Here is an 18,117-nt window from a genome sequence, read left to right as displayed (position 1 = left end):
GTGTGTGTGTGTGTGTGTGTGTGTGTGTGTGTGTGTGTGTGTGTGTGGTGCTGGTGTAGGCCGAGGCAGACAGCATTGATGCTTTGGAGAGGTATCGAGGGAAATGTGAACCCACCTTCCTCTTATATGGGGTAAGTGTGTTTATACAGTGTGTGCTTGCATTCTTGTACAGTAGATGTGTGTGTTCATGCTTCAACATATATGAGCCACCAGCTCTGTGTGTTTTGCCTTTCTCTCCTTTGTATACAATGTATACTATTTCTGTCTTATATTTGTATTTTCAATCTGTAGTTATTTTATATGTTTTCTGTCTATATTTGTTTGTCTCGCTTTTATCCTGACTCGATCATGCTCACAGGTGTAATAATGTAGGGCAGGAAATAGGGCTGCGAATGCAATATGCTGCAATATGCTGCCCATTATTTCATTTGTATTATTAATTGACTTTTCTTAGAATCATGCTCATTCCTGAGCTTTCACTCCACTGTTTTGTTATTTTTGCATCTTGCTTATATGGGCCTGCTGTTGTCAAAGCACCTCTGTATGTCACATCATGTTAAATTAAATCGAATTAAAGACTTTGTTGATGTCTTTGTGTTGAATGAACAGAGTGGAGAACTGGTGGCTGTGCTGCGAGGGGCCAACGCTCCTCTCCTTCAGAGGATGACTGTGGAGGAACTGACCAAGGAGAAGTTGGTCCTGGAGCAAGGTGGTGAACGCAAAGCGGTGAGCAGTACGATACACACACACGTTCAGTTTCTAGAGCTGATTTTGACTTGTGATAGCAGGAAAACCACTGGCGTTACCAATAACAACATCACGTGTGCTTTTCCTACTTCGACATGTTGAAAAAGGTTCTGTGAGAAAAAGCCTATTAGTCAATTGATCAATTAGTCATTAGACAGAAATGAATCAGCAACTATTTAGACAATCAGTTAATTGTTGAAGACATTTTTTTGACATTTTATTTTGAACTTATTTTGAACTTGCTGCCCCGACCCATGTTGACGAGCACCTTTAAGTAATGTTTCAAGCAGAAATTCTATACATTCTCTGCTTCTGGTTCACAAATGTGAGCATTTACCGCTTCTCTTTGTCGTAAAAGACTGTTGATTGGACAAAGAAAGGTTTTGTTGTGTCCATCAGGTTAAAGATGACGGTCTGGTGGATGATGAGAGGAAGGACGAGGAGGAGACTCCACAGCAGTCAGAAAATGAAGAAAGCATAATTGGTACTGTCGAAACTATCTAATCATATTAGTGGTCGGTTTATTGCTGGTAATGTTGTTAACGTGATTATCATTGTTGTTTACCAGCATCACCATGATTGTGTTCAGCATTTTATCTGCATTTTCTGATCTTGACTCAAGCTGTTCTTTTCTTCTGTAGTTCCTGCCAGTAAATCCTACACAGTTGCCATCATCAAACCAGATGCTGTTGCTCACGGCAAGGCAAATGAGATCATTATGAAGGTACACAGAGACTAACACTGCGCACAATCTGAGAAGACAAGATTGTCTCAAGCCTTCCTGCTGATATTAGTTCATTATCCTGACATTACTCCCCTGGCTAGATTCAAGATGCTGGGTTTGAGATCCTGGCCCACGAGGAACGCACGCTGACTGAGGTGGAGGCTCAAGATTTTTACCGGCACAAAGCAGAAGAGGTACTGTGAGAGTAGAAGAGAATAGTAACAACAAGGCACATCTCACACGGACATAAGACACTTTGACAGATACATACACTTGTGTTTGTATCTCACTGCAGATGCAGATGACTAGTCAAACTGCTGATTGGTTCATTGTTTGTGTGGTTAGTCCAGCCAATTTAAATTCAGTCAACATCCTAATGGGAGAGCAGTCACAACCAGTGCAAAAATCATTTCAATTAGTTTGCGATACATCACACTTCCATCTGCATTTCTGCACAGGGCTCAAAATAGATCTGCCGTGTAAGCAGCTTTTATTTTTGCTGATGGCGCTGTTTGTTTGAGACTAAATGATTAGAGATTCAGAAATACAAAACATTTGAGGAAAGGTGGATAGGTAAAGCAATAATGTTCATGAAGTAATAATATAGTATATGTACAGTATTGTATCTGCCTTTTAAAAATATATTCATACACATTTTCTTCTTTCTTTCTCACCTTGTAAATGTAAGACCTGATTCAAGACTTTTTGATGTGTTCATTAACATATGTGTATGCGTTTGTCTGTGTATGTGATGGTGGTTTCAGGCTGGCTTTGAAGACTTGGTGCGGTTTATGTCCAGCGGTCCGTCCCATATTCTGGTGCTCTCTCAGGTTGAGGGCTCAGCTTATGTTGTGCCAGCATGGCGAGAGTTCATTGGCCCAACGGACATAGAGGAAGCTAGGAGAGATAAACCAGAAAGGTTAGTAGTAGTTACAAATGCTACATTCACCAAAAAAAAAGTTGAGAAAACATCAACAATGGCATTAAAACCGTAAGATACGATATGATGAAGAGATCATTCCTATGTCTTTGTAAAGAACGACATTTCTTTATAGCATAGACATGTATTCATGCACTGTTGATTGCGACAGTGTGAAACAATCTCAGGCTTAAGTCTGGGAAAGCAAATGAATAGCACATTCACGCCTGCTCCGTCAGACACACCCAAACATTATGCTTCTCTCTGGTTGAGCACCAGCCGAGCAACCATCTGCTCTCCTCTCCTGTCTCCCCCCTGGCTTCCTGCAGCTTGCGGGCACAATACGGCACACAGACACTGTTCAACGCAGTGCACGGTAGCGAGGACATGGACCAGGCCAGCAGGGAGCTCGCCTTCTTCTTCCCAAACTTTAGGACGGCCTCAGTGACGGAGCAGGATGGGGAGGAAGAGCGTGTGGAGAGGACTCTGGCTCTTATCCGGCCTGACGTTGCCAGAGATAACAGAGGTGGGCCCGTGCCAAATACACAAGCACAAGTACACACGTACCTAATAAACTGGCTAATTAATGTATATTTTGTATTTATTATTGTTCTGCAGAGGAGATCTTGGCTCAAATCCATAAGTCAGGCTTCACCGTGGCTCTCCAAAGGGAGGTAATGTTGACAGAGGAGCAGGTCAGACAGTTTTACTTCCAACATGTTGAGCAGGACTACTTCCCTGCGTTGCTCCGAAGCATGACCAGGTAACTGACACATGCACAAATAAAATCTACAGAGTAGAGTGTTACTGCAGATGGGCATTTAACATGTGTGTATTTACAGTGGGCCAGTGTTAGCTTTGGCTCTGGCCAGAACGGGGGCTGTCCATCACTGGAAGAACAACCTTGGTCCTTCTGATGTTAATAAAGCCAGAGAGGAGAGTCCTGAATGGTGAGGGATATGTGGCTCCATTTCTTTACACAATTAAATAAGTCCAAAGAAGTCACTGTTTAATAATTTACAATTGAGTTTTCACTGTTAATCCTACTGACAGCTTGTTAAGAAAGAACTCAGTATTTCTCTGTTGGCCCGTCTTTTTAATCTTGTCAGGTTTTGCAGGTCATTAAATACAAATGTGTGATTAAAGCAAGAGAAGGCTTATCATTCAACAGTTTCTTTTCAGACCATAGTGCTGTCACAAGATACATTTTAGACACAAAGTTCTAGTGTAGTCTCCGCCTGTAGTGCCCCGTGTTCTGGGATTACTTGAAAGGCAATCTTAAAAATGTGGAAAATCACTAGTTGAACTAGAAGCAGACAAGGCAGGATGAAGAAAAGTAAAACACATTACACCTAGGGCTCAACAATAAGGATTGCCCGCTTGCCCCGGGCAAGTAAATTGCCCCATGAGGCTAGTAAATCTAGCAACTCACTTGCCTGATTGGGCAAGTAGGAAAAAAGTACTTAAATACTTTGGTTTTATCTAGAGCTGATGATTGAAGTAGCTAAGGACTGAGCTATCTGGTTTCCTTCTCATCCCTGTTGAGAGTTGCACATGCGCAGTATTGATCGAGCACTTGCGAGAAAAGGCACGTGTTTATAAACTGAGTTTATGAGATGAAGCCCAAGCGAGCAGTTATGCTGGAAACAGGAGTTTAGTTGAGTGGCGTTAGAGGACGTGGTTGAAACTCCAGTTTTACTTAAATAAAGATTAAACATGACAATTAACATTGGTATTTGTTCTTACTTGATAACCCCAAATACATTAAACGGTTTGTATAGGGCAAGTAGAAATTAACTTCGGGCAAATAGAGTAAACCACTTCATCCAAAAATACTTCCTGGAAACCATCAAATATTAGCTGTTAGATATCGGCGGTAACTACCAGTGTTGTCATCCCTGTAATGCTGACTTCTGTACCCCTCATCACTCAGTCTAAGGGCCCAGTTTGCGGTGGAGAACGAGCCTATCAACCAGCTGCATGGCAGTGAAAGTCCCGAAGAGGCAGAACGAGAGATCAGCTTCTTCTTCCCTAAACAGCACACACTGGCAGTGATCAAACCGGATGCCATGAATCAGCATGGAGGTCCTTTCTGGTCATTTAAAAAAACATAAAATGTACTGGTGTTTGTATAGATGTGCACAAATAGTCACATAATCTTCACAATGTATTTTCTATTCACTGCAACAGAGGAGATTTTGGAGGAGATCAGAGGCAGCGGTTTCTCTGTAACGCAGCTGAAGGAGATGGTGCTATCGAGGGAGATGGCTGAGGAGTTTTACAAAGAGCACAGAGAGAAGCCTTTCTTCAGCCAACTGGTGGAATTCATGTGTCGGTAAGTCTACCTGAACACAGCCAAAAGGATAAAGCCAAAGTGAGCACAGCAGACCTGGCCTAATTCCTGTTGCCGCTTGAAGTTTCACCGGCACTTTTAACTGTAATCTTAGCTGCTTAAAATCAAGGCAGCCCCAGGCAAGTGGCTAGGAAGTCCATCTCAATTTCATCCTTTGTTCCACCGCACATCTAGAGTTTAGAGTGATCTTCCGCTCCGATTAGTCCCTTCACTTGGTTGTTACACAACTGCTCGGACACAATGAGCAGAGAGATGTGTGCAGCTGGGCCCTTCAGCCTGAGAAACTACCTTTACTGTCACTATCCCTCGAGATCAGCTCGCTTTTCCTATTAATTCAAGTTTTATATTCTTACCATCGTGGAATGTTTTGTATTTATTTTTTAGCTAAGGTACCATTTTATATCCTACAATGTATTTAAGGAGTAACTTAACACCAGGCAGTGTTAAGGCAACCGCTCTGGCTGGACATTTCATGCCTGTTTCACCTGTCGGGTGTGGTCGGAAGTGTGCTCTTCTGCACATGTAACCACAGCCAGGTACTTGTACTTTATGCCAGTATTTCCATTTTATGCTACTACTTATACTTCTATTCCACTACATCTCAGAGGTAAATATTGCACTTTATCAGCACTACATTTGTCTGACAGCTTTAGTTACTGTTCAGATAACAGTTTTTCATCCCCTTGCTGTCCAGTGAAAACCACGTTTCTCCAGATGTGTTGATTTTGAATGTTAGTGATAAACTGAAGGATGAAATGTTCCTTGTGTGTTTTTTTTTCTTTAAAAACCCTCTTTGAGCAGCTGGAAAATGCATTGTGAATGCTAAGTTATTCTTTATAGTTATACTTATAGCACTGATTTGTTCATTATCAGGAGGTGTTTAGGTTCAAATTGAGCTATTTTAAGTTGAAAAGTGCTTTTTTTAGATGTCTAACAACTACATTTCAGTGTAAAGCAGGTCCTTGCTACATGTTCAAATACAGTGATTGAACAGCTGCTACATTTAACCATACATCTAAAACAACAAAACATCTTTTTCCCAGACCTACATGTCAGCAGTCACTGGTCATACTAGCCAAGCATGAAACTTGAGCCTCATCCTCTGAATGCAGTCATGAACATCCTGTCATTGTTTGTTTCAGGGGGCCCTGTATGATGCTCGTACTGACCAAGGAAAATGCAGTGGAGGAGTGGAGGGCCACTATGGGCCCTTCAGACCCTGATCAAGCTAAGACTATATCCCCAAACTCCCTGAGAGCCCGCTTTGCCTCCGACATCCTCCATAACTCAGTGCACGGCTCCTCCAATGAGCAGCAGGCAGAGGAAAAGATCCGTTTTATCTTCGGCGACATCTGCGCAGAGCTCACCGGTGATGGAGAGACTGACACAACCAGCTTCGGTAATCATATGATGTGTGTGACAGTCATTTCCATCTGGCACACCACCTGGTTCCAAATACATAACAATTTAGTTCTGATGTTTATTCCTGCTAGAAACGATATTTCATCTTATGGTTGAAAAGAAAAATAGTGCAACAATGACTTTTCTTGCAGAAAAAGATCAAGACAATTCTGCAAATGAAAACAAGAATATCAAGATCTTCAACTGAAGAAATGTCTGACAACCATCGCGAAGGTTGGTAATGAGTGAGAAGTATTCCACCGACATGTTAGCTATCCCAATTCAAGGGTTAAAACTTTGCATCTTCAGATCAGAGACAAAGAAAGGCATGTTCCTGCCCAAAGGCTCACAGACAACACACGACCAGTTTATACGCCTTTGCAGCCCTTAGTATCCCACAATCCATTGCGCACCAGTCAGTTTGAGCACAGGCATTCCTCATCAGTTTTCTGAGGTATTGGTCATCACTCCTTAGTAAATATATCACATTTATAAGACCGATGAAAAATGCCTCTGGAAGCTGTAAATAATGGTAACGAGTCATAAACTCCCCTGTGGGATAAGTATGTAATCACAGGACATTACAGAATAAAAGATATTCACTATATAGATATATTTATAGTTTACATTTTCATCCTTCTGTTTGGCAGCATGTCCCAGGTTACCACTGATATTTCAACTTTGTCAGCTCTGCCAACCTTTAAAATGTTACTTTTGATGGGGACTGCCCTAAAACAAAACTGCATTTCCTCTTTCTGTTAAATTGTATTTGGGTCCTTCTTTGTGAGGGCTGCATATTTCAAAGGACCAATCTCTTGAATTAAGACAGCAATTACTGCATTACGTCCCGGAAAATGAGTGTAACTAGCAAGTAGATACTTATCTTGTCTGACAATTTCAGATGGCTTCCATTAGCAAGGAGAGGCATCTCATCTGATTCAGAGAGAAATGAGGCCATTGATCTTCATGTCACTTAGCATCAGCTGGAATAGAGATGAAACTGCTTTTACCGTCGCTTTTGCCTAGAGTGTGAAGTAAATCCTGACCAGCTGCATTGAGGATCATTTCAATTCAAATGTGCAATATATTCTCATGATAGTTGAAGTATTAATAGGTTTAGGTGACACAATGTTTCCATGAGTCCTGTGGCTGATGAATAACAAAACAATGTATTACTATCTAATACTGTTTTATTGGTTGCAGGATCTTTCCTCATATAGTTGATGTATTAATATGTGAGTGACATGCAGAAGATTTGAGCTAATCCCCTTCTTTACTTTACAGGTGACCCACCTAATATAAATCCTTGCAGCCCACAGACAGAAGGAAGGGACAACCCAGAGCACTCAAACTGAATCGGCACACTTAGTAGTTTCTTTTGTATTGCGGGCTTATTCTGTAACATTATGGGAACAATGTCCATCACTCCATGAATCATGAAATAAACAAGAAGACATATCTGACATTTAGGTGGTGGATCGATAGCCAGTTAAAGGGAGTACTTGTAGACTTGACTTTTATAAATACTGCTGACGGTCACGAATAGTTTATAGACATTCTTGGCTCGCAACAGCAGCTGTAAGCTTCATGACTGAGACAAGGTTTCACACAGTCGCCACAGAGCAACTGATCATTTCAGAAAAGCCTTTAACTGAATCCAAACTGTTCAATCAGTCTGTCTTGGATTGCTCCTACATGCTGCGATTAGTTTTTTTTCTGTTAGCTTAATGACAGGATGGCTTAACAATGGAGGATAACTTACTCTGGATAATTAACTGTGTGAATGTCGAGAATATGAAGTTATAAAAGCTATACCACCGAGTTCTTGGCATTATTAACAGCTTGCTGGCAGATAACTGGGACTGGGGTTTATGAATGAAACTCAAGGTAAAACCAGCAGTTTTAGGAAACTAAAACAACTTAACATTTAGGTTACAACGTCAGAGGGATTCTAAAACAAGTCAGACATTTATTTATTTTATCTTAGCATAAAAAATATATATAGGTTTGTCAGATTATTATTTTACATCTATTTAAATGCACTGATGCATTTGTTAACTTTTACAAAACAAAATAAGTTCACATCAGTCATGATGAGCTAAAAACTGGGATTTGTTCCAAGAAGCAAAACAGTCATGTTAATGTAATGTGTCAACACGAACAATCTCAGAGTCATCTGCTGAAATGCTCTCTGGTGCCCTTGCTGCCGGTGCTTTGTCCGACCATGCCGTGTTGTTGAGCAGAACTATTTTCAGGCGGCGTGTCCTCCCAGTCGTTTGCAGCCTCCAGTAAGGTGGCTTCGTCCATGTCGTCCTCTGCAGTGAAAGACCTCTGGAACATCTCCATGATGCTCCTCTGCTTAGGGTCCTGAGCAGATCCAATTCATTAGGTTCATCACTGAATCCACAGACACCATTTTTGATCAAGCTCGCTAGGTAAGCTCTGTGTGAATGCTACTGAAAAACTGAACAGGCTAATGAATGCGTTTGTATACAGATGCAGAAGCTTACCTTACAGTGGAAGCTGGCGTTCACAGCTTTGTCGGAGAGGTTTGACTCAGACAGGCCCACTTGCTCCAAGATATTCATTTTTTCCTGGATCATTGGCCTTGATCAATAAAGAGATACATTATTATAATAGAGGAGATACAACTCGACTCACTGCTTGTCACAATATCAGAGAACCCACACTAACTTGACCTTCTACTGTTTCAGTAGTGGAAGACTGATGAATTCTGGAGGAAAGTGACTTTAAAAACGCAGTTTGATTGTCGTTGTAATTGGGTCATACTGCCCGGTGATTGACACATACCACAGGTGATCATCAGCGGTTCCCTTTGCAACCAGATAATGAATGTTCACATTGCTGGTTTGTCCAATACGGTGCACCCTATCCTCTGCCTGAACGTGAACCTGCAGAGAAAAAAGCATCGCCAAAAAGAGCATTTGAGTTTTCTTAGTATCACCAAATGTTTCCTGCGTGCTCTGTTTTGAGGAAAGATTTATGTAAAAACGCTACTGTGCTTGCTCTCTGGGCCCATGACTGCGGAAGATCCTGGTAATTATATACGGAGAAATTCAAAGTTTTTTGGCTTCATGCACCATTATCATAGGAATGAACAAGGCCTCGCCTCCAACACTGTATCTAGTTCTCTTTATACTTCCATGATATGGATACGGACACTTTAGGTTCATCTCTTTAGGTCTCCCCCAACCATTGAGAAAAATATCTGTCTCTTTAGCCGCTACATCTTTTACTTTCTTCTCCGTCTAGCATTTGGCGTTGGCAGATATGTTGTCATACAGAAAATATGTGAGTCTAAAACCAAAGGTGAGCTAAAAGAAGCTAAAAGATGGGCTGGAGACAAAATGGATTCCAAAAGGAAAATACTCCAGTCCCAATAAGTACACAGTATTCTGTAGTAATAACTTTCCATTTCTTACCCCGGGGTTCCAGAAAAGCTCAGCGAAGACCACCAGGTCAGCAGCGTGCAGGGTGAGACCCATGTTAGCTGCGGTGATGGACAGTACAGCCACACAGGTATTGGTCGAGACCTGGAACTTCTCACACAGCTGCTGCCGTTCAGCTGAAGCAGTGGACCCGTCAATACGGATGTAAGGGACATTCTGGAGGGGAAATTAAAAAAGGTCAGAATGGGTTTAGGTAGCTGACCAATGCAAATCAACAAACCAAGTTTAACAACCTTTCCTTGATAAACTTATGATAAGTCGTAGTAGTAGTAGTCGTGGTCGTCGTAGTCGTAATAGGCATAGTAGTCGTCGGCGTCGTAGTAGGCATAGTAGTAGTCGTAGTAGTAGTCGTAGTAGTAGTCGTAGGCGTAGTAGTCATCGTAGTAGTCGTCGGTGTCGTAGTAGGTGTCGTTGTAGTCGTCGTAGTAGTAGCAGTCGTAGTAGCAGTCGTAGTAGTAGTCGTAGTAGTAAGCGCATATGTGCTGCCCACACTTGTTCCCTGCAGCCTGGTTGAAAAAGTGAAGATGCACTCTTTTGTGTCAAAATGATATTTCTTTGCATTTAAGGCTTTTGTGCAGTCTACTCACTTTTTTTGAAAGTTCTGTGGTGATGTGGTCCAGGACCAACTTGTGATGGGCGAACACTAGAAACTTCTCCCTCCCACACTCCACCATATCTGTGATGTACTCCCTGGCAGAGGCAGAAACAACATAGCTCTCAAAGAAAGCAGGGAAATATTCACTTCGCATGTGTATTTATTAAAACTCTTCAAGTTATCTCAAATCCAGTGCCATCACCATGGCCTGACAAAAGGTTTGGATTCATTTCACATTTTAATCTCGGTGCTCATCACATCTAAGCTGATTTGACTTCCTGATCTCCGACTGTTAGAGGGTCTTTGTACTTACATAATGGCTTGTAGCTTGGCTTCCGCTGTGTGGTTATAAAAGACGAGCAGGGCTTCCTTCTCTTCCATTTTCTGAGAAAGAGATAAGGAATAGCACAAGATAAGAACAGACAGGAGATTCTGATTGATGATTTGATAAGACTGCCATTACTCAGAGGAGCAGTGGTAAAATGAACAATGCCGCTAAGCCACTCACTCTCATCAGAGTGTGAAACAGGACTTGCTGGAGTATTCTAGGTCACTTTAAAAGCACTTGTGTGTGTTTGTGGCCTGAAAAGACTCCGTCGTGTGTAGAGGACAGAACTGACGTAACTTTCTTGTGCTAAACAAGGATTTGAAATGTTATTTTAACAATGATTTAATCACAGAAACTCCATTTGAAGTAGAACATACTGTTGGATTTTGTCTGTTGGATACATTTAATCAAAAGCTTTGGGTAATTAATTTTTCAATGGTCAGAATAAACTATTTTCAGCCAACTTTAACATTATAAAATCATCCGGTAGTGATGGATTATGAAGAAACTTTCATGATATCTCGTTTTCTGTTATCTATGCAACAGAAACCATGTTATTATTTCTTCCAATCTGACCACTTTTGGAAAGATAGATTCATTTTGCATTGATTCCTAAAACAGGAAGGTTGTTAAGTCCCACCAAGCCAGATTTCTTTAGGTTTGTGAATACTTCTATTTAAAAAAAACAAACTACGAATTCTGTGACTTTTCCAGTTTTTCCTAGGACTGCGGGACGCATTTGTAACTTACATTGCGGTGTCCACTGGCCAACTGCTTGGCAGCAGCTGACAGAGCAGCCTTTATGCGGGTGTTGATACCATCTATGGTCACGGTGACAACCTTGCGTTGTTTAGCAGGAAGCTGGGAGAGAACGTCGCACTTGAGGCGGCGCAACATCAGACACTCGTCCAGCAACAGCCTCAACTCCCCGAGGTTAGATGAGCCAGAGTAGTCCCACCCCCAAGTCGTCTAGAGAGGAGGCGGACAGAGAAGGATATCAAGATATTAAGAAAATAATAGAGGATGGTGGGAAGAAAGAACGGAGACAAAGATATTTGACAGAAAAACCTCAAGAGCAGGTAATCAGATCCTTAGTGTCCAATGTCATGGTTCTTTTTTTTTTTTTTTTTTTTAATGCAAGTCAATCTAGAGACTAACTGAAAGACTGGTGGGAAAAAATGGACATTTACAGAGCAGAGAAAATCTCCACAATCTTCAAAATGAGTCATCACAACCAAATTAGGGATGTAATTGGCCTTCAAATCATGTAGCCTGTTCCCCTACTTGAACCCACTAAAATGAATTAGGAGATTAAGTGGCAAGAGTGGAGCAACAAAAGGAGAAAGAGTGGAGGCAAAAAAAAATAATCACAGTAGAGGAATCCACTGACACCTAAAAAGCAAGACAATGAACCCCAAGTTGCTCCCCGGGTGCTTTACAGCAGCCCACTGCTCTTACATGTGATTTCATGTATGTACCTGTATGTAAGTGAGGCGGATAAATAAATATTCACTAATCCCACACCAACAGCCTTCTACGTTCTCTGAGGTGTATAAGAATTACAGCCAACTGCAGCTCAACGGTATTAGGCATCACGCTTGAACAAAGAAGCCTTAAAGTACCTGTGTGGCACCGCAGTAGCGCATCCCAAAGTCATGGAAGCGAGGGAAGAGCGTAGGTCTGACAGCCAGAATCTGGGTGTAGAGCTCGGAGGGTCTGGACATGGCAGGGGTCCCAGACAGAAGGAGCACTCTCTTTGCTGCCTGAGGATAGAAAAACAACTCTGATCAGATTACTGCTGAGGGAGTTTAGCTGACAAGGCAAGAAAGCAAACCCAACCACGAGCCAAATGTGTTATGGCTTCAGCTGGTTTGTGGATCTATGTTACAGGTAAATATACACAAAACAGTGATTCATCTCTAATACAGTGAAACAGGGAAAACTGTGCTTTAGTGCAGGGATCCTTAGGAACATGTGGGAGATGTATAATAAGGCTAAAAAATAATATTCATCTGATGGAGGAAATCCCAGATCTGGTTTCCCATGAAACTCTAATCAATTGTTCAACTGGCCCATGGTGTGTCTGACAGCCAGTTTTATGGAACCGTTTCCAGGTTTGACCCAGCGAAGTTACACCTCGATACCAAAGTAAATATCTCCTTCTTTGAACAGATTGAATTAGGTATTCTTTGATCTGCTGCTTTGGATATTTTTGAGATAGTCTGCTGAGTGAATGGTAAACGTCACTAACAAGAAGAAATATAACTTCTTTGGTAAATAATAATCAAAATAATGAAAGGAAAAAGAGAAGAAGAATAAGCACCTTTAGCAAAGGCAAGGCTGCTTTACAACGAGCAGTCTTCATGTTCTTCATAAAGTGACACTCATCCTGCACAGAACGACAAAATCATATATTTGGTTAATAACATACAGACGTTACTTTTAAGGACAAAATACAAAAAATAAAAACACAAAACTAAGGAGCATAAACTGAACTGGAAGACATTTCTAACTACTGCACAGTTCACTCCCAGAGCTAACCATGATGAGGACATTGAAGGGATGTCCGAGATGCAGCTTGTCCATCCTGCTCAGCAGGTCGTAGCTGATGATGTTGACCAAACCAGACCGCAGATCGTCTTTGGCCTTCACCACCACGTTGATGCTGTCAGGACTCAGGGAGGGGAGCCAGCGTCTGAAGGCCTACAGGCAAGAATAATTACTCATGTAAGAGAAGCAGACGGAAGCAAACTCCGCAGAATGTACTGTTTCCCTACCACCGGGAATATGTCAGACTCTGACATTAGTAATGAGCACTATAGAAACATTCAATTAGTATTTTGTTACTGACAGCTGGCTTGAATGTTACTAATTGCTAACAATTCATTTTGACTGCTCCAACAGCGCTTCCATTTAGAAACAACCAATCATGTAGTGAAGAAAAAAGTCCCCTGTGGCCCAAATGTTTCTGACAGTTCCCTTACTTGCTCTCCATTCGCCTGTCAACCTGGCTTAAACTCACCAAGTTATAGCTCCCATCTTTTTCAGTAGTTTTGGCCAAATGCACAAGAAGAACAATGCAACCCAGATAGAGTAACTGCCCTTTAATAGGTCGACATCCTATGACTAAACCCTCCTTGGCGATTCCAACTTTTGATTTGGAGACTGTGTTTGACCCAAGATATCTATTTAGAGAGCAGACTGTCTTCTCTTGTCAATAGACAGAAGGCCAAGTAAAGCTCCTCTGAAATAGTGCCGCTAGTGCAGCCTGGTAATGCTGCTGCGAGTTTAGCAGAGAATAGATGCTGCAGAAAAAGAGACACCTGACATGACATTAGAAAGTACTGAAAGTGTACAAGGAAAGTGGGGAGAAAGAGAGGCTAACATCTCAATGATGCAAAGCTCAGGGGTGTCACAATGGCCTTGTGATCTAAGACCAGTCTACCTTTCTTCTGTACAAAATCAAAATCCCCAAAAAAGCCATATCAAATAATGTGTGTAAAAAATGGAAAGTTCAACCTATATCAGCAATATCAGATAAAGCGCATCTTTAGGAACAACAGGATTCAACAAAGTAACAAAGTAAATACACTGTATTAGAGACAGAAATTAAATTCAATACTGCCATCTCCCCTACTGAAGCTAAAGTATCTAACAGAATACAAGCAGGCCTTGGTATTAGGATTCCTGAAATGCAGATGAGCTTTAAGCAGAAATCATCATTATAATGTATCAGGCAGCGCTTTTGTCAAAGGAGAGAAGAAGAATATACTAAAGAGGCTGTCTGCTGTCTTAATGCAGACCCATATTGTCACCATTAAATGGAAACAAAGTGATAAACTAACACGTACTGAGTAATGAGCCATTTTTCTTTTAAAACACACTCTGCAGAAGGTATTTTTTTTACCTCGGCCCAGGTGAATCGTACAGAGGAGGGAGCCACCACTAGCAAGGGCCAGTCACTCCTGTAGTAGGCTGCAATACAGATGGCCTGCACAGTCTTTCCCAGGCCCATGTCGTCAGCCAGGAGGAGGCGGCCTTGTTTAGACACTGCAAAACTATAGGGACACAGAAATGCTATAATTAAAAAGCTACAGCCGGACAAAGAGCGGAAGTCATACTGTTCCAACCCTTCAAATCTGCAAACGTGAAGTTACAGAGGAATGGCACAGAAATATTGGCTTATTATGAAAACTCTCTCTTCATTTGAACAAGACTGAGCAAATTATAGATGAATAGCTGTCTCCTGGTATTGAGTTATTGGCTACACCATGCTGAAAGAGCACTAATGCCTTTCCAAAGACACCTACTTGACTCCGTCCCTCTGGAAAGGCATGAGGCTGGAGGTGAGCAACGGGTCGATGCTGGAGAGGTCTGCCTCAGGGACGTCTAAAGACCTGGCTTCAGTCCCGTCAAACCTGGCAGAGAAAGTCTGGACTATTGCCCTGGGCAGAGGCTCCACCTCCACTGCTGCTATCCCACTGAGGAGATCCACTGGGTGTGGAAAACAGCACGGTCAGACAAGATGGCAAATGTAACCATCACAAACAGAACCACAGAGATAGAGCAGCTAAATAAAGCCAACGCTGTTACTCACAAAGTCTCTTGTAATCCTCCAGTGAAAAGCTCCACTTTTTTGTTTTCATGTCTGCCGCACAACAATAAAAACAAGACAACGACCTGTATCAGAAGATGTAAACTGCAAATACAACAAGATAAAAGATTGCATAATTTCACTGTTACTGTAGCTCTTTGTGGGCATCTGCTTGAATGCCGCGATGACCTCGACATTGTAACCGATGTCAATCTCAAACTTTGTCGGAGACACCATGATGCACTGGCCCTGCAGAATGGCTCCTGGTTTCTGCCAGCCTTTACAAAGCTTCAGCAGAGCCCCCAGTCCCGCACCATCGCGAGCTCGGCTGGTGGCTTCTGCAACATCCACGGCTTCCATTCCCTCCAGAGGCCTCAGAGACACGGAGGCCATAGCAGCCGCTTCCTTCACTGCAACACAGGGTGAAGACAGGGGAGATGCAACCGCAGCCCAAAAGAAGACCAATACTCTGTCATGCCTTTAATTTAGGCTACTTCTGCGAAAAATATTATTCCCCCGATGTTCATACTCAGCTGTTGATAGTCCTCCAGACTGAAGTTCCACATCTTCGTAGCAGGGTCTAAGGCAGAAAACAGAAAACTTCATTATTCTAAAAGACAGTGCAGACATTGAGATTAACATACATAACCAGATATATGGTACATAATCACTACAGTTTGGAATTTGGTATTCCTATTTTTTTTAAATTGATACTGATTAGGATGAACGGTGTTTGTTTCTGGCTTCTTCTACAAGGGAGAGCTCTGAAGGTTTGGCCGGATGTTAGCACTTTGTATTATTTTTACAGCTGTGTGTTCAGTCAGTCTTTGCAGATTGTCCTGATTATGGGCAAAGACGCAATCAGGCACTACGGGTATTATTTGAAAATTGCCATACCTGCTGCTACGAAACACAATAAAATAAGTCAGTGCTTAAAACAACAATGGAGGGTTGATACACAGACCTAATTGCCGCATGACGGTGCATAAACTACATTGTCTATTGAAGGTTTGTGTACTTTTGTATGCGGCATATACGTGATGGAACCCAATCAGCTCGAGAAAATGAATGTTGACAGTTTTTGTTGTCCTGTTTGTCTTGAATATTGTTCTGACTGTATGATTTTGCCAAAGCATCTGTACATTCCTATACTACTTCTAAAAGTGTACAGACACTGAAAGGGCTAATGGTTAATTGATGCTGTTGTTTTCCACTGGCACAAAATGTATTTGTGGGTCAAAAAAACAGCATGGTTGCACTAGCAGATACTCACCATAGTTCTTAGAGGGGATGGATTTGAAAACAGCAATCAACCCTGCGTGGTAGCCCACTTCTACTCTGAAGCGGCCCTCTGTGTGAGGGACACATTTCCCCCTTACAGAGATGGCAGGCTTTTTAGCGGGTACTCCATTCAAAGTTGACGAACTGGAGGGAAGCTGTGTCACAGAACTTTGGGCAGGTTTACTAGTTTGCTTGTAGAATGAACTCCCTGCACCACCAGAGCTATTGGAGGTGACGTTAAGATTGGGATGAGCTGGCTTCGCACCAAAGCTTCCTCCGATAGACAAAACAGGACTGCTCACATGTTGACTTCTTGCCTGAGGAAGTGCGTCAATGACTTGTATCTACAAGGAAAGACAGCACAAGGAATTGGGAATTACTGCAAGTTATTCTTCCTCAAAACAATACATGAGTGATTATCACAACACAAATCTCACCTGTCTTTTAGAAGCAGTACTCTGGTGGCTTTGGTTGCTAGTGCTGGATAGCTGCTGATGCTTTTGGCTCTGCTTATAGTTATTGAAGCTCGACGAGTCTTTTTTGAAGGGTGGAACAAACCGTTCTGGTGCAGAAGCTGAGCCGAGTGTTTCTGGGTGTCTGTGATGAGCCAGCGTAGCATGATCCGAGGCACCGCTCTGTTTAGAAGGCTGTAGCTTAGAGGGCTGTAGCTGCACCGAAGTACTGCTGATGCCTACTGACGTGTTTGTACTGCTGCTGATGGTGTGTCCAAGTCTTTGAGCTCTTCTCTCTAAAGCCCTCCGCCGGTTTTCCTCAATCTTTCGTTGCTGCTCTGCAGTCAGTTGACTTGACATAATGATCAACTTTTGCTGAAACTAATGCTGAAAGTAATGTTAAAAGTTCACTAACTTGTACGGAAGCCTCCTTTGCTAAAGGTATAAGCTAACGTTGCTAGCGTGGGCGGCGGCGTTGACGGTAACACTTAGCAACATAAGTAACGTATCAATAATGTCCACAGCGGTTTAAAACATACGTGAGCATTAATTTGTGGGAGATAAGATGGCCGATGGGGGGGGGGGGGATCAAAAGACGGCAAAACGTTGCAAAGATTAAACGAACGAAGCAGGGCAACACATCTTAAGCTAACATGAGTTGAACGTTTCAGTATCTGCTGCGCAGGAAGTGACGTAGAAAAACAAGCGGACACGTGGAGATGGCGGTTGCTTGGTGATGTAGAGAGATAGCAAAACCACAGCTGTCACAATAAAAGTATTTAATAACTTGAAATTATATTTTGATGTGTTAAAAGAAATGTACATAACCTGGGGAGGTATCTTTGATATGCTATGTCGAAAGAAAAATAATTACTATTTATATATATATATATATATATATATATATATAAGTGCTTTTTGGTGTCGTGACTAATTTGAATCTAGCCTGCAATTTGAAATTGTTCCCTTTTAAATATGTATTTTATTCTTTTTTTTATTCTTTTTTTATGTTTAAGTCTATTTTCAACCTTGTTGATATTTGTGTTGAGCAAAATGACACATGTAGCCGAGCAGCTGCTATGAATAATTTGTGTTTGCCATGTGTTGCCTGATGATTGAATTGTTTATGAATAATTTGGGTCCAACTTGTTTTTCTGCTCTCTGATGATGAAAGGTTTTAAACATCACCTCCTTTGAACAAAAACAAATTCACCATTTCCCTGTGCATTTGTCTCAGTTGCGTGAGTTGGCTG

General features: G+C 41.9%; 2 protein-coding genes across 3 annotated transcripts in view; one reads left to right on the top strand and one right to left on the bottom strand.

The window, feature by feature from the left end:
• LOC116389645 (thioredoxin domain-containing protein 6-like) overlaps positions 1–9,920 on the top strand; it is a 10,868-nt gene extending 948 nt beyond the window's left edge. Inside the window, exons 4-17 of one of the 2 annotated variants that reach the window (XM_031858517.1) lie at positions 60–131; positions 610–726; positions 1,147–1,231; positions 1,389–1,471; positions 1,573–1,665; positions 2,236–2,390; positions 2,720–2,916; positions 3,009–3,153; positions 3,233–3,340; positions 4,324–4,475; positions 4,581–4,725; positions 5,886–6,142; positions 6,297–6,378; positions 7,429–9,920. In XM_031858517.1, coding sequence (XP_031714377.1) covers positions 60–131; positions 610–726; positions 1,147–1,231; positions 1,389–1,471; positions 1,573–1,665; positions 2,236–2,390; positions 2,720–2,916; positions 3,009–3,153; positions 3,233–3,340; positions 4,324–4,475; positions 4,581–4,725; positions 5,886–6,142; positions 6,297–6,352 — 1,665 coding nt within the window. In that variant the 3' untranslated portion in view covers positions 6,353–6,378; positions 7,429–9,920. Of the gene's footprint in view, positions 1–59; positions 132–609; positions 727–1,146; positions 1,232–1,388; positions 1,472–1,572; positions 1,666–2,235; positions 2,391–2,719; positions 2,917–3,008; positions 3,154–3,232; positions 3,341–4,323; positions 4,476–4,580; positions 4,726–5,885 lie in introns of both variants that reach the window. The other variant, XM_031858516.1, reaches the window with a different exon arrangement.
• smarcal1 (SWI/SNF related, matrix associated, actin dependent regulator of chromatin, subfamily a-like 1) lies at positions 5,518–17,535 on the bottom strand. The gene is made up of 17 exons (XM_031858515.1): positions 16,850–17,535; positions 16,405–16,756; positions 15,661–15,711; positions 15,281–15,541; positions 15,135–15,185; positions 14,848–15,031; positions 14,445–14,595; positions 13,079–13,240; positions 12,861–12,926; positions 12,160–12,300; positions 11,288–11,506; positions 10,523–10,593; positions 10,202–10,304; positions 9,588–9,770; positions 8,956–9,056; positions 8,655–8,751; positions 5,518–8,511 (listed from the first exon to the last, which is right to left on the bottom strand). The coding sequence occupies exons 1-17, from the start codon at positions 17,222–17,224 to the stop codon at positions 8,317–8,319; spliced, it is 2,763 nt and encodes a 920-aa protein (XP_031714375.1). The 5' UTR covers positions 17,225–17,535; the 3' UTR covers positions 5,518–8,316.
• Between the last annotated feature and the right edge of the window lie 582 nt (positions 17,536–18,117).

This window comes from Anarrhichthys ocellatus, unplaced genomic scaffold (assembly GCF_004355925.1).
Source record: "Anarrhichthys ocellatus isolate YVR2014 unplaced genomic scaffold, GSC_Weel_1.0 scaffold20, whole genome shotgun sequence".
NCBI classification, from domain to species: domain Eukaryota; kingdom Metazoa; phylum Chordata; class Actinopteri; order Perciformes; family Anarhichadidae; genus Anarrhichthys; species Anarrhichthys ocellatus.
The sequence above is the reverse complement of the archived record's forward strand: the minus strand, read 5'-3'. Positions and strand labels throughout refer to the sequence as shown.

Bases quoted from the DNA above. Each gene is read 5' to 3' on its own strand.
- smarcal1 (XM_031858515.1), bottom strand. From the start codon at position 17,224: ATGTCAAGTCAACTGACTGCAGAGCAGCAACGAAAGATTGAGGAAAAC. The intron at 15,032-15,134 runs GTGAGTAACAGC...TTCCACACCCAG, and splicing joins GGAGGATTACAAGAGACTTT to TGGATCTCCTCAGTGGGATA. The intron at 8,752-8,955 runs GTATGTGTCAAT...TTATTGATCAAG, and splicing joins ACCGCTGATGATCACCTGTG to GCCAATGATCCAGGAAAAAA.